Source organism: Vulpes lagopus, chromosome 23 (assembly GCF_018345385.1).
Source record: "Vulpes lagopus strain Blue_001 chromosome 23, ASM1834538v1, whole genome shotgun sequence".
NCBI classification, from domain to species: Eukaryota; Metazoa; Chordata; class Mammalia; order Carnivora; family Canidae; genus Vulpes; species Vulpes lagopus.
The window spans coordinates 24244226-24261237 of record NC_054846.1 but is presented as its reverse complement, the minus strand read 5'-3'; the positions used below and the strand labels follow the sequence as shown (position 1 = coordinate 24261237).

The window sequence follows — 17012 nt, the reverse complement described above, 5'->3', positions numbered from 1 at the left end:
TCCTGCTTGTAACAACTGTAAGGCTTGGGGCAAGAGTACAAATGAAGCTTATAGACCATACGTCGAAATAATTAGAAGTGATAAATCATGTTAACAAGTACAACAGTTTCTTTTACTACCTTGACAAATATACCTTCATGAAGACTTAAAGTTCTAAGTTCTCAGGATTCTTAGAAATTCATTGCATTGGTGAGGTGTGGGGAAAATGCCCCCCTGCCCCCGCTGAGCCTCATGGCCTACTCTCTTTTCCTCCTAGCCACAGCTCTGCTCCATGCTGAAGAGCCACAGGCTCCTGTCATGGACACATCAGCCCCATGTCCAGGTTCCATCTATGTCTCCTGCAAACAGCTTGGCTACTTGGTAGGCATAGAAGTGTCTTTGGGGTGGGGGGTAGACCTGAGAGGCCCATAAAGACCAGAAGTGGCCTTGGTGATTTGGGGGCAGGCTCCAGGTTGACACATCCTTCTTGGCCTGGCCTCACCTGACCTCACACTATGGTAAGCAGTACATCTGCGGAGGCTGCTTTGTGAACCATCTAAAATCCAGAGCCTGCACAGGATGCATCTCACATCTGAGAAAAGCACAAGTTGGCGGGGGAGGGGAACAGGGAGAGGAATTAAACCTGTGGCCTTCACAAATAGTACTTTATTCAAATGGCTGCTAACTCAGAAAATGTCTTAGAAATGTCTTTATAGATTTGATTCTTTTCATTTCCCACTTCTCTCACCCTAGTATAACACCCATACCATCAGTTTTCTGTTTTCTACCCCTGACTAATTGTATCACCACTGGATATTGACCAACCTGGACACTAACATCCTCCTCATTGTCCACCATCGCTACTCAGTCCTTCTGGCCTAGCTCCTTCTTTCTGACCTCACTGCCACTGCCTTAATCAAAGTGACCACCAACTCTTGCATGAACAATTATTAAGTCTACTCACCTTCTTCATCTTTCTGCACTGCCATATCCACCATACCCCTGTAGCGGGGTCACATGCAAGGCTCCTACCACTAGCCCACATAAGGCCTTTGTATAGTTAGGACATCCTTCCTCCAATAATTCACAGCCCACAGACTGGAAAGCAGAATATCTTGGATTTCTACCCTTCCTCTTCCCATAACCAGGCACCTTTCCTCATCCCTGAGTAGTGAATAAATTGACTGTCACATGTGGTAGCATTGTTTCCTTGCCTAACAGCTTTCAAAGATTCCCTAAGCCCTTTGGGATCAAGTTCACACTCCTTAGGGCATGGCACTTAAAACTACTTTCCTCCCCTCCTCCCAGCTTCCTGGACTGAATGTGCTGAAAGTTCTTACCATACAGCAGCGGTGGCTACCTAACTGTCCTGTGACTCCCAGTATGTCTTCCTAAAGTGTGCTCTTCTCCTCACTTTCTGGTGAAAGCCTGTTCTTCCCTCAAGAACTAGTTCAGATGTTATCATCTTTTTTTTTTAAGATTTTATTTATTTATTCACGAGAGACACAGAGAGTAGAGAGAGAAGAGTCAGGCAGAGGGAGAAGCAGGCTCCATGCAGGGAGCCTGACATAGGACTCAATCCTGGGTCTCCAAGATCATGCCCTGGGCTGAAGGTGACACTAAACTGCTGAGCCACCTGGGCTGCCCATGTTGTCATCTTTTTGAAACCCCTTGTGTCTCATTCAGATGGCGTTAGAATTCTGGGCCCATTAGCCTTCGTAAATACTGTGATTATGGCAGTGATTATATTGTACCATGATTATTTGTTTCCATATCTCCATGTGACACAAAGCATACTGCAGCAAAAAGTAATTAGAAGGGATTTCCAGTTTTTACTCGAGTTTCTCAAAGGACACAAAAAAGCCAAGTACATGGTCTCAGCAACCATTTTTTATCATCTCTTCTTCCTTCACACCCTCCCTTACTACCTCTGACAAAAGCATCCCTCCTCCACTGAAGCCTCCACAGCTTTTTGCTCCTCTCCTCCCCACAAACCTCACCCTTCTCTCCCATCACTTTATTGTGGACTGGCATAATTTCTCCATTTTTCTCCAAAAAAAGAACTTTTTTTTCTGGAGAAAAAAAAATCCATCCTCTTCAGGACAGAGTCAATTAAGCCATAAATTACAGGATCACCCGACTGTTCCAGTCAGATTATGCTAGATTCTGCTGCACTAACATCCCTCAAATCCCAATGTCTTACTCAAAGTGGCTTCCGTATTTCTTGCTCACATAATATATTAGCTTTGGGCCAGTTGAGGCTCTGCTTTACATGTCTTCTTTCTTATGGGATATTGGCTAAAGATAAAACCTCTACCTAAGACATGCATTCTGGGGACAGAGGGAGAAAGCGATGACAAAGCCACACACTGGCTCTTAAAATTTCTGCTTAGATGTGCCGTAATCACTCCTGCTCATAATTCATTGGCCAAAATAAGTCTTAGGGCCAATTATGGAGAAGGGAGGGGAAATCGTACTCCTCTGTGAGTCCATGATAATGGGTAGGGATATACAATCTTCACAGAGAAAAGCAGCAAATTGGGAATAATAAAGCAATCTACCCAGGAATACCTTCTGTCAAAATTATTTTGTCTTGTCACATTTATATAACACATTAGTCTGTGAGCTTTTCTGGGGTTCAGATGATGTCCTGGACTGTATTGCTTTGTTTTAAACACCCTCCATACTTTTAAGAAGGAATGTTTCCTTACAAGTTAGCAAAGACAGGCAGAAGAGAGAAAAAGTGTGTAGGGTAGAAATAAGATTTGAAATAGAAATATTCCAAAATTCAAATTCAGAAACCATCTTGATACCATGATAATATTCCTGTCAGATTAACAAGCAGACTAGCTAGATGGTTGTTTATATTGTATGTGATTTCAAAGAGAAGGCCTTTTCCCCATGTTTCTCTTTCTAGCTCCCTGGACCTCTCAGGCTCCACTCAGGAAAACTGAAACCCTGCAGTTGTTTCAACAGAGAGGTTAATGTTGGGCATCCATTAAATAAGTATCAGAGAACTAAAATGTCACATGGGACACGGGGAGTACTGAGTCCATACAGATATTAACTGCAGGAGATGCAGGAAGGAGCTAGGGCCTCTAGGGCTAGGGGGTCTGGAGGAACAGGTTGGGTTTTATCAGAACCTTGAAGCTCAAAGAAGGTTGTTCCCTGGAACTGACCCCCACACCACTGAGGAGAAAAGGCTGCTCTGCTGGTGTTAGTACCTTTGGGTTACAGGGCAATGCAGTGAGTCTAGTTTGGGGTGTTTCTAAAATGGAAACTGGAACCACTTGCCACTTTGAGGTTGAAAAATCACTGCTGGAGCAACATTGACAGGACAGTAGGCAAATAAGAAAGACCAGATCCCTTCACCCACTGTTGTTCCCCTTCCAGTCTCCCTGTAGGGCCCCCAACTGGCAGGCCATATCAGAGAGCCAGGTACAAAATAGAACTCTAGTTGGCAGAGTCCCTGCTCAGGCATTACAGAGGAGGGAGCTAAGTGAGAGACAGCAATAACCTCTAATACCTGGAGTTCTACGGTGTAAACTTTAATCCTTTGACTAAAGTTATCTGTATTTAAAATGTCCCTGGGTAAAATGAAAGTTTTAAAAAACAAAGGAGAGGAAGAAAGAGCTAAGGTGGGGGGGGGGGGGGTACTTTGCCTATTGCGGGGATAGACAAAGGATCTCACTAAAATGGAAGGGGGGGAAATGTCAAAAGAGAAAAAAGATCAGGGAATTATGGAAAATAAATTTTTACCAATTCTCAAGTTATGTGGTTGCTTGCCAGGGTTTCTAGGTCTTTGCTGACCACAACAATATAGATGAACTGCAAGAAAGCAGATAGATCTGTCCCTTTGGTCAGCACTCAGTCCTATTCAGCTCCAATAAGGGAATACAAAATTAAGGTCCCTGACCAAAACCAGACTAAGACAAGAGATGAATCACTGAATGATCAATTCATGCAATGACAATTGCCTTAGTAAATCTGGCAAAACCTTACTATTGACTCAATTACATCCTAATTAGTAGAGAGCTGAGGCCTAGGTTGTTCTAAATTGGATTTATCTGGTCTGAGGATTAATCAGGAAATTACTAGGTTTCCAAACTTGTTGTTATGGATTTAAAAAAAAAAAAAGATTTCCTCTTCATTCTGGTTCACTTTTGAATGGGAAATAACAGTGATCTCTGATAGATTTAAATACTGCAGCGCTTTCATGTTTGCATCCTGAGTATCCATTTTAGTTCAGGCAACATCAAGCACAGTTCTGACAGGCACTGTGTAGGGCTGGACAAGGATGAATGACTCACATTGTCCTTAAGGCTTCGTGGTTGAGCTCACACAGGCTCTGGCGTCTGTGAGACCTGGGCCCCGAATCCTAGCCCTGTAACACTCACAAGCTGTTTGATTCTGAACTTCAATTCTTTTATTTGTAAATTGGGATTCATAATACCTATGTAATGTGAAATTAGCACAGTGTATATATGTCTATGGTAAATGTTAAGTAAATTTGTCCATTAATAAACACATGTACACAATATATGAATAGATAATTTTGCTATATGGGTTTTCCACATATGTTGATTTTCTTTGTCCATTGCTAAACACGAAGATAATTTAGCAATTCCAAGATACCCACTTTTTTCTCTCGTCCTCTTTCCTACAGCTTTCCTTCTCCTTTTCTTGCCCACAATCTTTTGGTTTTATAAAAAGTAATTACATCTAAACTTGAGGCAGCTTTTTCCTCCAGAACTGGGAGAAAATTAATTTCTATTGTTTCCATTGTTAATATCTATGACTTTGTTAGAGCAGCTATAGCAAACTAGTGCACATATTTATTGTGTTTCACTCTTTATGATTGTTTGATCATAAATACTTTTCCCTTAGAATTTTGAACGTGTTGTTCCTTTGATTCCAAAACTCAATATTGCTACTTGGAACTTCAAAAGTGTTCCAATTCTTGATTCTCTCTATTGTAACCTGTTTTCTCTTCTATGGGAGTTTGTATGGTATTCTCTCTGTCCCCAGTGTTCTCAAATACCGTGTGTAACATGTCTTGTGGTGGCTCTGTGTTCATCCGTTTTATTGAATCATCAGTGGACTCTTTCAACTTCACTACTCTTTTTCAGTTGAGGGAAATTTTCTTTTTTTTTTTAAGTAATAAATTTATTTTTTATTGGTGTTCAATTTGCCAACATACAGAATAACACCCAGTGCTGAAACCATCAAGTGCCCCCCTCAGTGCCCATCACCCATTCACCCCCTCCCCCCACCCTCCTCCGTTTCCACCACCCCTAGTTCATTTCCCAGAGTTAGGAGTCTTTATCTTCTGTCTCCCTTTCTGATATTTCCTACCCATTTCTTCTCCCTTCCCTTATATTCCCTTTCACTATTATTTATATTCCCCAAGTGAATGAGAACATATAATGTTTGTCCTTCTCAGATTGACTCATTTCACTCAGCATAATACCCTCCAGTTCCATACACGTTGAAGCAAATGGTGGGTATTTGTCATTTCTAATGGCTGAGTAATATTCCATTGTATACATAGACCACATCTTCTTTATCCAGTCATCTTTCGATGGACACCGAGGCTCCTTCCACAGTTTGGCTATTGTGGCCATTGCTGCTAGAAACATCGGGGTGCAGGTGTCCCGGCATTTCATTGCATTGGAATCTTTGGGGTAAATCCCCAGCAGTGCAATTGCTGGTTCTTAGGGCAGGTCTATTTTTAATTCTTTGAGGAACCTCCACACAATTTTCCAGAGTGGCTGCACCATTTCACATTCCCACCAACAGTGTAAGAGGGTTCCCTTTTCTCCGCATCCTCTCCAACATTTGTGGTTTCCTGCCTTGTTAATTTTCCCCATTCTCACTGGTGTGAGGTGGTATCTCATTGTGGTTTTGATTTGTATTTCCCTGATGGCAAGTGATGCAGAGCATTTTCTCATGTGCGTGTTGGCCATGTCTATGTCATCCTCTGTGAGATTTCTCTTCATGTCTTTTGCCCATTTCATGATTGGATTGTTTGTTTCTTTGCTGTTGAGTTTAATAAGTTCTTTATAGTTCTTAGAAACTAGTCCTTTATCTGATATGTCATTTGCAAATATCTCGTTTAATGCAATCCCTATCAAAATACCATGGACTTTCTTCAGAGAGTTAGAACAAATTACTTTAAGATTTGTGTGGAATCAGAAAAGACCCCGAATAGCCAGGGGAATTTTAAAAAAGAAAACCATAGCTGGGGGCATCACAATGCCAGATTTCAGGTTGTACTACAAAGCTGTGGTCATCAAGACAGTGTGGTACTGGCACAAAAACAGACACATAGATCAATGGAACAGAATAGAGAATCCAGAAGTGGACCCTCACCTTTATGGTCAACTAATATTCGACAAAGGAGGAAAGACTATCCACTGGAAGAAAGACAGTCTCTTCAATAAATGGTGCTGGGAAAATTGGACATCCACATGCAGAAGAATGAAACTAGACCACTCCCTTGCACTATCCACAAAGATAAACTCAAAATGGATGAAAGATCTAAATGTGAGACAAGATTCCATCAAAATCCTAGAGGAGAACACAGGCAACACCCTTTTGGAACTCGGCCACAGTAACTTCTTGCAAGATCCATCCACGAAAAAAAAAAAAAAAAAAAAAGATCCATCCACGAAGGCAAAAGAAACAGAAGCAAAAATGAACTATTGGGACTTCATCAAGATAAGAAGCTTCTGCACAGCAAAGGATACAGTCAACAAAACTAAAAGACAACCTACAGAATGGGAGAAGATATTTGCAAATGAGGGAAATTTTCTTGAATAATTTTTGAATTTTGCATATCATTTATCCCTTTTTCTTTCTTTATATGTAGAATTCCTTTTTTAAAAAGTTTTTTTTTTATTTGTTCATGAGAGACACACAGAGAGAGGCAGAGACACAGGCAGAGAGAGAAGCAGGCTCTCTATGGGGAGCCCAACGTGGGACTCCATTCCAGGACCCCAGGTCAGGACCTGAGCCCGAGGCAGCAGCTCAACCACTGAGCCACCCAGGCGTCCCTCTTTATAGGATTCCTAACTGATCCTCTCATGTCTGTCTTTTCTCTCCTTTTTTTTAATCTGTAAATTTTTGCTCTAGGAGATTTTTCTGAACTTATTTTCTAGAAGATTTCAACTTATTTTCAAATGCTTCTATTATGTTTTTAAATTTTGCTGTCATTTTGTTTTAGTTTACAAAGACTATTTTGAATTTCATGGTATTCCTGCTTTTTAAAATCCTATTTTGACCTTTTTTTTACAATAACAGTATCTTAACTTTCTGAGAATAATGATATCTTTTAATGTTTCACCACTTCACAGAGCCTAATATCCTTAACATGTTTCTTTCTGTTTTGCTTTTGCTCTCTCTATTATTCTCTATCTTTTGTTAGTGAATTCTTCAGATACCCAGTAATCTTTGGCTCTCTGTCCATGTTAAATAATAGGAAATGTAAAACTTAAGTACAATTTCAGAGTAGTGGGTGGGACCCATCAACTGGTAATTTTGTTGTAGGGAAATGGCTGGTGGGTTTCATTTTGGAGTCCCCATTCCCTTTCTCTTCTGATCTTTCCTCTTTAGTTGGTCAGATTCCTCAGAGAAGTCTCTGCCAGTGTCCTGCTTGGAAAGTCTAAACCTGGCTACCAGTGTTCTGAAGCCTAAGCAGATGAAGACCGTTGGGAATCTTGGCTTCTAGGATGCAAACATTCACATAGTGAAAAACAGTTTTCATCACCAGTTTCCCTACCCCTAACCATGTCTGATGTCTTACAGTTCAGGGGCTGTATTATTACCCCATACAAAAACAAAAACAAAAAACTCTCACCAAAAAAAAAAAAAAAAAAAAACAAAAAAACCAAAAACAAAAAAACCAAAACCCAACTTTCTGGGCTTCTGTTAAAGTACAGGGAAAAATCTCAGGATCTAACATCTTCCTTTTTTTTTTTTTTAAATTTTTATTTATCTATCATAGTCATACAGAGAGAGAGAGAGAGAGAGAGAGAGGCAGAGGGAGAAGCAGGCTCCATGCACCGGGAGCCCGACGTGGGATTCGATCCCAGGTCTCCAGGATCGCGCCCTGGGCCAAAGGCAGGCGCCAAACCGCTGCGCCACCCAGGGATCCCCGATCTAACATCTTCCTAAAGAGCTTTCAATCTCAGTATTTATTTTGACATCCCTTTCACCCTGCTTCCAGAGGCCACTGGTGCCCCAGTTCTAAAATTTTATGAGATTTTGTAGTATAAATATGACTGCTCTTGGTATTGTCCAGAGCTGGTTCGGGAATCTGCTAAGTCTGTTACTACCTGTGAGTCTGCTTCTCACATTCCAACATTTTATTGCTGTTGCTTTCTGCTTTGTTCCTTGAGGGTTTATGCCTATATGTAAACATACACATATTACTATTATTTTCATGGGTTTTTGAGAGAAAGCCTAATTAAATGCAAGTATTTAATTTCCCATCTTTACCTGGAAGTCTCAAGAGCAAGCATTTCTTAATTTATATTTGATGTTCAAATAGAAAAGATAATGTCATGAAGTACAATTAGAAATGACCAATGGAATAAGAAAAATGTCTCACATTGCTTTAAATTTCAGCAGCTAATCACCTTAATCCTAGGGAGAGGCTTTAAAATCTTTACCAAAGGGTCAGAACTCTGAATATTATGTATTATGTATTTGGCCTGATAGTTATCTCATCCTTTTACTCATAACAATTATACTTAAGAAGTTAGTTATTGCACCACAGTGCCTAAAGCCCAAAAAAAACTCTCAAAATAGGTTTGTCACATAAAAAATTAATTGGTTGCTTTGTTCCTACTTAGATTTTCATTAATTTGAGGACATAATTTAAGTGACAGTTAACTGTATCACCTTTGCTTCTCCTTGTTAAAAAATAAATCTCTATTTAAAAGTTTAATTGAGAAAGCTTTCTGAAATATTTTTCAAAACATTAGCTTTCACTTTTCCTTTTGTATTATGAAAGAATACAACTTTAGCCATCAGAAAAGACTGGCATATTGATCACCTATTATTCCATAACAATCTATCAGAAAATTTAGTAACTTAAAACACATTTTATTTGCTCATGATTCTTTTATGTCGGCAGTTGTGCTGGGTTAACCCAGCAGTTGTGCTGGCCAGTTCTTCCACTGGTTCATGTGGAGTCAATATGTTGTTGCAATCATTCTAGAGGGAAAGGTAGGCAGACAATGAAAATGTAGATGCATCTTCTCCCACCCCTCAAAAAAATTCAGAGAGTAAAACATAAGAAAAAAAAGCAAGGTAATGGAAGAGAGAAAGACAGACTTGTGAGACAGGAGAGTAACTATCCTAGCTAAGGTATTAAAGAGATGACATTTAAATTGAGACCTAAATGTTGGAAAGAAACAAGTTGTGCAAAAATCTGGGAGTTGCATGAACAGAAGCCCTGGACAGTGGCAAGCTGGGTTTTTTTTTCCAAGGGCAGAAGAAAAGGCAGTGTTGCTGGTTTATAATGAGCAAGATGAAGAGAAGAGATAAGCACCATTGGTGTAGGCAGGACTAGAACATGTAGCAGGAGCATATAGACAATGGAAAGGAGTTTAGGCTTGATTCCAAATCTATAGGAGGTTGATAAAGAGTTTTAAATAGAAGAGGAGGTGATATTTTATTTGTTTTAAAAGATCCTTGTTAGGTAGAGAATGAACTGATGGTAGAAAGTGAAATTGGAATAGTTAGGAAATTATTACAGTGCTCTTGGAAACAACCTCAAAGCAAAGAGGGTGATAAAGGATCAGATTCAGGATAACATTTGGGAAAAGGAACTCAAAGAATTTGATTGGATATTGGACATGAGAGAAAGAGAGGATAGAGGATGCATCTCAAGTTTGTGACTTGAGAAATTAAATGTGCCACAGTGCCATTTTTTTTTAAGTTGGGAAAGATGAGGGAGAAAGCAGATTTTTACCTTACAAGGATATATAGATCAAGAGTTCTGTTTGGGACATGTTGGGTTCGAGTTGTCTCTTAGACTCGTGTGGAGTCCAGTCATCTACCACATAGGTTTGATGATCTATCTCACTACTTTATAGCTTCACTTTGTGATTAACCCCATTGTTGGGCAACTAAGACTGTATGACCCTCATTTTCCTGACAAGTAACTGTATCCCAGAGAAACTCATTGACTTCCCCAAAGCCATACAACTAAAATGAAGAGGAAGACTTGAACCCAAGACCTATACACAGTCCTATAGGGCATTGTCACCCCTTGCTCACTGTCCTGCTCCAGTTTTTATAGCCAAAAGGGAAATGCAGGATAAGGATCCCATTACTGAGGCTTTGACCACATGTTCAAACTGGCTCCATATTTGAGGCAATTGTCTATCTACTAGCTGCATGTGGCTATTTATATTTTAATTTTAATCAGTTTAAATTAAGTAAAAGTAAAAACTTACTTTCTCATTTGTGCTATCCACAGTTTCAATGTTCAGTAGCGACATGTGACTAGTGGCTACCATATCGGACAGCATAGATAAAGAACATTTTCATTATCTCAGAAATTCCTATTCAACAGCACTAGGCTCTAGATAATTCATATAAGTTAATTGTGAAGAAAGTGTGGTCATATCTTAATAGCTGTTGCCTGAGAGGAAAATTTTTTAAAAAATTAGTTGATAACACATTTGATGATAAGCTGATTTTATACCCAGCTCTAATGAATACCTTTCCCCAATTCACACCCTTGAATTGTTTGTGTTTCTCATTTTATCTAATAAGAATAGAGGCTCCTCTGAGGAGAGAAACTATGTTCTTTCCACCTTTGCATTACTCTCCCTCAAAATACATACATGCATGATACCCACATCCCTTTCTACCCCCTAACCACTTTTACACTCTCAGTGAACAGTTCTTTGCACAGAGCAAGCAGAATCTTACAGGATGTTTGCAACCAGCATATCACAGTACTTTCCAACACTCCTGTGGACAGTTGGCTGTAGGAGAACATAGAACAGAGTGCAAATAACCACAGCTTCAGGGAGTCTGTAGCTAAAACATAATTTCATGGCATATTCTCTTCCAGTTTTTGCCCTTCCTAGCAAGGGGGAGATTGGGAGATTCAAGTAAAAACTGAGGGTGGCTCACCTCCAGAGAAAGCAGGAGTAGAAATCCTCAAGGGGAGTCAATAGGAACTTTAGGCTCAGGTTTGCCTATTACTTGGTGACAGGTCAGCAGGGCCTTCCTCATGGGGCAAGATGAAAGCATCCAGAAAGTCCTATTCACACACACATGCATACAGGCAGGCATGTGCTCTCAGCAGTTCCTTTTACAAACGAGTAGGAAAATTTGGAACCAACAGATGGGTTTTGAATACTTTCTCAGTTGTGTGACTTCAGGCATATTACATAACTGTTCCAAAGGGTAGTATAAGGAGATATATGTGCAGAGTCTTGATCACATAATTATTCCTCTGCCAATTCAGTTTATTCTACTCCTTATCCTTCAAGGTGAAGTAGAGAACAAACCTAGAACAGAAATTGCATTTTCCCTTTAAAAATTTCTTTTAAAAATATTTCATATTTTTATAGGTAGTATTTACATATGATAAAAATTTCTTAAATGTGTCAGTGAAGTTTCCTTCCTTTCCAGCCATCCAGTTCTCCCCAGAGGCAGCTAGTATTTCTGGATGTCTATGTGTCCTTATCATAGTCAGCCTGTGCATGTGCAAGCAAATAAATATGTCATTACATTTATATCTACTTCCTTATATGTGTATGTTTGGCTCTTTGATTGATACAAATGGCTGTGGGATTTTCTTGAACCTTGTTTTCTCCTGTAGTATCTTGAAGGTTTTTTTTATATCTATACTGAACACCCTCTCTTTCTTTACAGATGCAGAGTATTTAATTGTTAAGTTGTATAATAATTTGTTTATCTTAACCCTCACTGATGAATTATTTAAGTCGTTTTTTAGACTCTTGCTATTATAACCCATGCCATAATGAGGGTTTTTGATTATCTGTCACTTTGTACATGGGTAAGCATACTTATAGAATACATTTCTAAAAGATGTGTGTGTGCATGTGGGTATGTGAGTGATTTCATTTGAAGAAGGTCATTTTGGCTAAGTGGCTAAGGAAAGCTTGAGAGCAGTGATTTCAAGAATCATCATTGTGCCTTCTCTTGGCCCTTCAATGTGAAAGAGTGACAGAGAAAATGAGATTGTTTCACACTCTGTAAGAAAATCCTTTGATAACATGCAGAAAATGGTTCAGGTGATAGCTGGAAAGATGAAATGGGTAGAAATCTTTCCAGGAAGCAGTAGATGCCAAGATAAAAGGAAATGATATTTAGTCACATAGTCCCCAATGTTAGCAGGTATTCTCCAGGTCAGTCCATGTGAGCCAATTGTAAGGGCTTGTCATGGGCCACACCCTGTACTAGTGCTGGGAATTCAGACATGAGCATGGCTAGTCCCTGCCCTCAACAAGCTCATCCAGAGAAGTCAGGTATGTTAGGCAGACAGTTTCTATATGAAGCAACAGCAACGAGATGACAGCTAACTCCAAGACCTTATTAAATGCCAGACAGTGGGGCTCTGCAAGACTTCTCATCTGAGTCTGCAAAAAGCTAGGTAATTACAGTGTTATCTCCATTTCACAGATAAGGAAACCAATATCCAGGGAACTTGAAAGACAGTTACAATACCACATAGTAAGTGACAAAATTAGGGTTTAGTCTGTGGACTAACTTCAAAGGCTTAAGGAGAAGTAGGGGCAATGTTAGAACTTAAAGGTCATCTTCCTTATGCATTAAATGGTTTTCTCCTTCCCTCTCATATTGTAGCCCACCTCGCTTTTCGGTCAAGGAATACCCTTAGAGGGAGATGTGCCCTGAAATGAGGCTCAAAGAATGAGTGGAAGCAAGGAAAGAATTCTAGGTAGAGCAACTCTTGGGCTGATCACAAGGCAAGTCAGCCTCCAGGAATCAGGAAGTTTCTAACACAGAGAGACAGGTGAATGGGTAAGAGGGCAACCTCTGGAGCCAGACAGCCTGAGTTGAAATCCCGGCTCTCCCCCTTAGTTGAGTGACTTTGGGTGCATCACTCACTGTCTCTGATTCTTCACCTGTAAGATGAAGCTATAAAATACTGTGTCCTGGGTGATTGTAAGAATTGAATGAGTTAATATATCTAGGATGCTTAGAATAGTGCCTGGCACGTGCCCTATATATTTGTTCCCACTATAGAACCTCCAGGCTCCAGGTACAACCTAGATGTAAGGAAGAGGAAAACAAAATTTTGAAGCTCATCTGCAGTGCTTATTATAGAGAACTATTACATGAGCTCACAAAATGTAATGTGGTGCTATAAAAGGAGAAGAAAGCAGAAAACCATTTAATGGAGGAAGGACATGGGCTTTTAGGCCAGAATTGTCCTGTCAAGCATGGTCATGCTTATCAGTTTTCAGTTATCATCTGGTATTGTGAGTCAAAAAATGGGCTTTTTTATTTGTCTATTTCTTTATGGCATCTTTATTTGGTATTAAAATGGAATGTTCTGTCTTAAATAAGGTGAAAACGCAGAGGAAGATAAAATAAAAGGAGCTGCATTAAATGTAACTTTCAGTTTTCCTCTCTTACTCTTTGATGCATTAAAATGTTTTCAGAAAACCCTAAAGAAAATACCAGCTAAGCTCTGCAGCTTCCTCATTCACCCACATAGCATTTATCTCTTATCCACCAAGTCAAATTACTTTTTGAGAACAGTATTTTATAACAGATTCCTAGGGAAGTAAAAGTGAGAGGAAAATACTTCTCCGGGGAATCAGCTTATGTGATTTGCATTTTATTTTCATATTCTCTGGTCTTTATTCCTTTTGTATGTTATTCCAAACTCACATTCCCAGCTGTTCCCAAACTAGACCCCATGCCTGGACTATCTTCTCTAGGCCAGTTTTCTCTCTTCTTCCTGATATTTGAACTACTCTTGGGAATCCATCTTCTTGAAAAAAACATTTAATAGCAGTTTCCCCAATGTGCATACCAGTGGCCCTTACTTACTGCTATCCAAAAACCTGTACCTGTATTTGAACCAGCCACTCACTAGACGCTGGTTCTACAGAAATTAGTATGATTCAGCCTTTTGTTCTGAGTGAGTTCACAGCCCTGTGTGGGATACAGAGATGCAAAGGGAGGTTGATTCTGTCCATCTCTGCCATACAATCATGTTCATTTCCTTTATGGTTTGTCTTTCTCACTAGACTGTGAGCCTCTCAAGAACAGAGATTTTATCTGTTTTGTTTACTATTGTGTAATCAGTACTCTAGACAGAGCCCCCAGTAAACAGTTGCTGAAGGAATGAATGAATGAACAAATGAAAAAACAAATGATAATACTGAATAATTGATAAATCGATGTGCTTACAAGATAAGAAGTAGCACAGAGGAGGGACTGAACTCTTTGCAGAAAAGGAGTGGCATTGGAGGAGTGAAGAGACCTACTGGAGGAGGTGACTTCTGAGCTGGGTTTTGAAGGCAGTGGCTGCCAACATACCATACCTTCTATGGTGTCCAACTCATAGGAGGTACTAAAAGTTTGCTGAGTTAATTTATGAAGCAATTATATTTACAGTTATGTCTAGTATTGTACCATTTAACACATTCCTAGGAAGGGGAGACATGGCCATTTCATGCTGGATTATATGGTCCTGGAAGCTCTGTCACCTGGAAAACCTCTCAGGAGGGTAGGAGTATCCAGTGGAAAATCAGGGTCTTGGTGTGTGTGTGTGAGTGTGTGTGTGTGTGTGTGTGTGTGTACGAGCAGCCCTATGAGAAACTTCAGTGGCTGGGTCAGCCGCTGGCTGAGAAAGAAAGCGATTTTAAGTATATGCTTTAGAAGAGGTGTCCCATCTAGCAAGAAACATGGGGAAGGAACAGAGGTCCTGAGCCAGACCAGAGCTCATTACCTAACTCCTATATTCACCATCCAAACCAGTTTCAGATATTAAATTTTCTGAAAGCCAGGTGGTTGTGACATGGAAGGGGGTGGATGGGAGACAGGAGGGGATAAAAACAAAATAAATTTTTAGTGAATTTATCTAATGACCTTCCTGAGGAAAAAAGCAAGATATGAGGCCTAAACTTGCTACTAGTTTATTTTAAGGTTTCTTAATTGCGTTTAGCTCCAGCTCCTTCCTGGCATAATTATGTTAATGCTCAGGAGACTGAAACCAAAACTCCTGAGAGGTGTGAGCCTCCTGTCCCTGGTGTGATCTCTGGGCTCTCTCGTGCTATTCCAGACTATACTCTCTATGACTGACTGAAGACACCTCTATGAGTAACACCAAATTATGTCAAAGATTAGATTCATCACCTCCCATTAACCTTCAGCTTGTGTTTTCAATATGTGTGTGCAGCTTCATCATACACAACAAAGACACTTTCTTCAACAATGCCACAAGAAGTAGAATCGTACATCATATTTTACAAAGAATAAAGTATGAAGAAGGAAAAAACAAAATTGGTAAGTGGTAAATTCATATAACGATTCTAGAACTGCTCATCATTTTTATAAAATTTCTAACTCCCTAGATGGATAACTCACAAGTGTAAAAATCTTATTACATCCTTAGATCTCTTTAAAACAGCATGTTACCTCATTTACCTAAGATCATGGAGAAATTCTTTCAGTTTAACAAATCTTTTATGGAGTGCTTATTATATGCCAGGCACTGGACTAGATATTGGGCCTGGTCCTCTCCTAGAGCGTACGTTTAAGAAGTTAAAAGCTGACAATAAACAAATAAGTAAATACAGTGAGTAACATGAAAAAATGGAAATAGTGAGTTCAAGATGAGACGGAGTGGTCAGGGGAAGCTTCACTGAGAAGCTGGGGTTTGACCTGAGACCTGATGACAAGAAGGGGCTGGTGTTGGAAGATGGCAGGGTGGAGGGGAGTTATTTTAGGCAAGTGCACAGATGAACTGTCACACATAAGGAAATTCTCCAAATAATCACCTTCCCCATTAAACAGCTTCCATAATTCATATATATGTATTTTATTTTTTAATTTTTATTTAAATTTATTTTTAAATTCTAGTATAAATAACATAGTGTTAAGTTAGTTTAAGGTGTATAATATAGGGATTCAACCATTCTATTCACAGTGCTCATCATGATAAGTGTACCATAATCCTCTTCACCTGTTTCACTGACTCACCCCCTCCCACCTTTGGTAACTACCAGTTTGTTCTCTTTTAACTAGTTAAGAGTTTGTCTTTTGGGTTGTCTCCTTTTCTTTGTTTTATTTCTTATATCCTACATGGGAGTGAAATCATATACTATTTGTCTTCCTCTGACTGACTTCACTTACTACTACATCTTCTAGATCCATCCATGTTGTTGCAAATGGCAAGATTTCATTCTTTTTTTTTACAGCTGAATAATATTCCATTATGGGTGTGGGGGAGGGGTGGTGTATGTATATTTATCACATCTTTATCCATTCATGTATTGATGGACACTCATAATTTATATTTGGGGCATTTTTGTGAGAACCTTTCCATATTACCAAATTGTCTCCATTATTAAACAGATTAACATATATTAGCAGGATTCAGGTGGCTTTGTCCTTAACTCTGTCCAAACAAGATTTTTATCAATAGTATTAATAATGAGCTATCTCTCTCAGGGTCTAGTCAGGAGACAAAAATCACACATAATTTTTACAGGGAAAGTTTGATATAAAAACTATGAGCAAGTCAGAGTCATCAGGGATTGGTTAATGAAGGGTAAGGAGAACTGTAGGTAATAAAGAAATAGCAGGTGTTAGGGGCAGCTACCACTCCTAGGAAGATGCCCTCCACAAAGCTGAGATCCAGACTCTGTTGGAAGTGGTATAGCTGTGGTTCACAGCAAAGCAGGTAGCAAAGCAGTTTTCTGGGGGAACAGGGGGAAAACTGCCTAGAGGGGTTCCAGGGAAGCCATTCACTGGGAGGTGTTTCACAACAGCCCTGCTCTTCAAGG

General features: G+C 39.6%; 1 protein-coding gene across 1 annotated transcript in view; it reads left to right on the top strand.

The window, feature by feature from the left end:
* The window catches only part of ANO4 (anoctamin 4), a 348320-nt gene that overhangs the window by 220489 nt on the left and 110819 nt on the right, over positions 1-17012 (top strand). The window contains exon 8 of the mRNA XM_041738605.1: positions 15404-15510. Coding sequence (XP_041594539.1) covers positions 15404-15510 — 107 coding nt within the window. The remainder of the gene's footprint in view (positions 1-15403; positions 15511-17012) is intronic.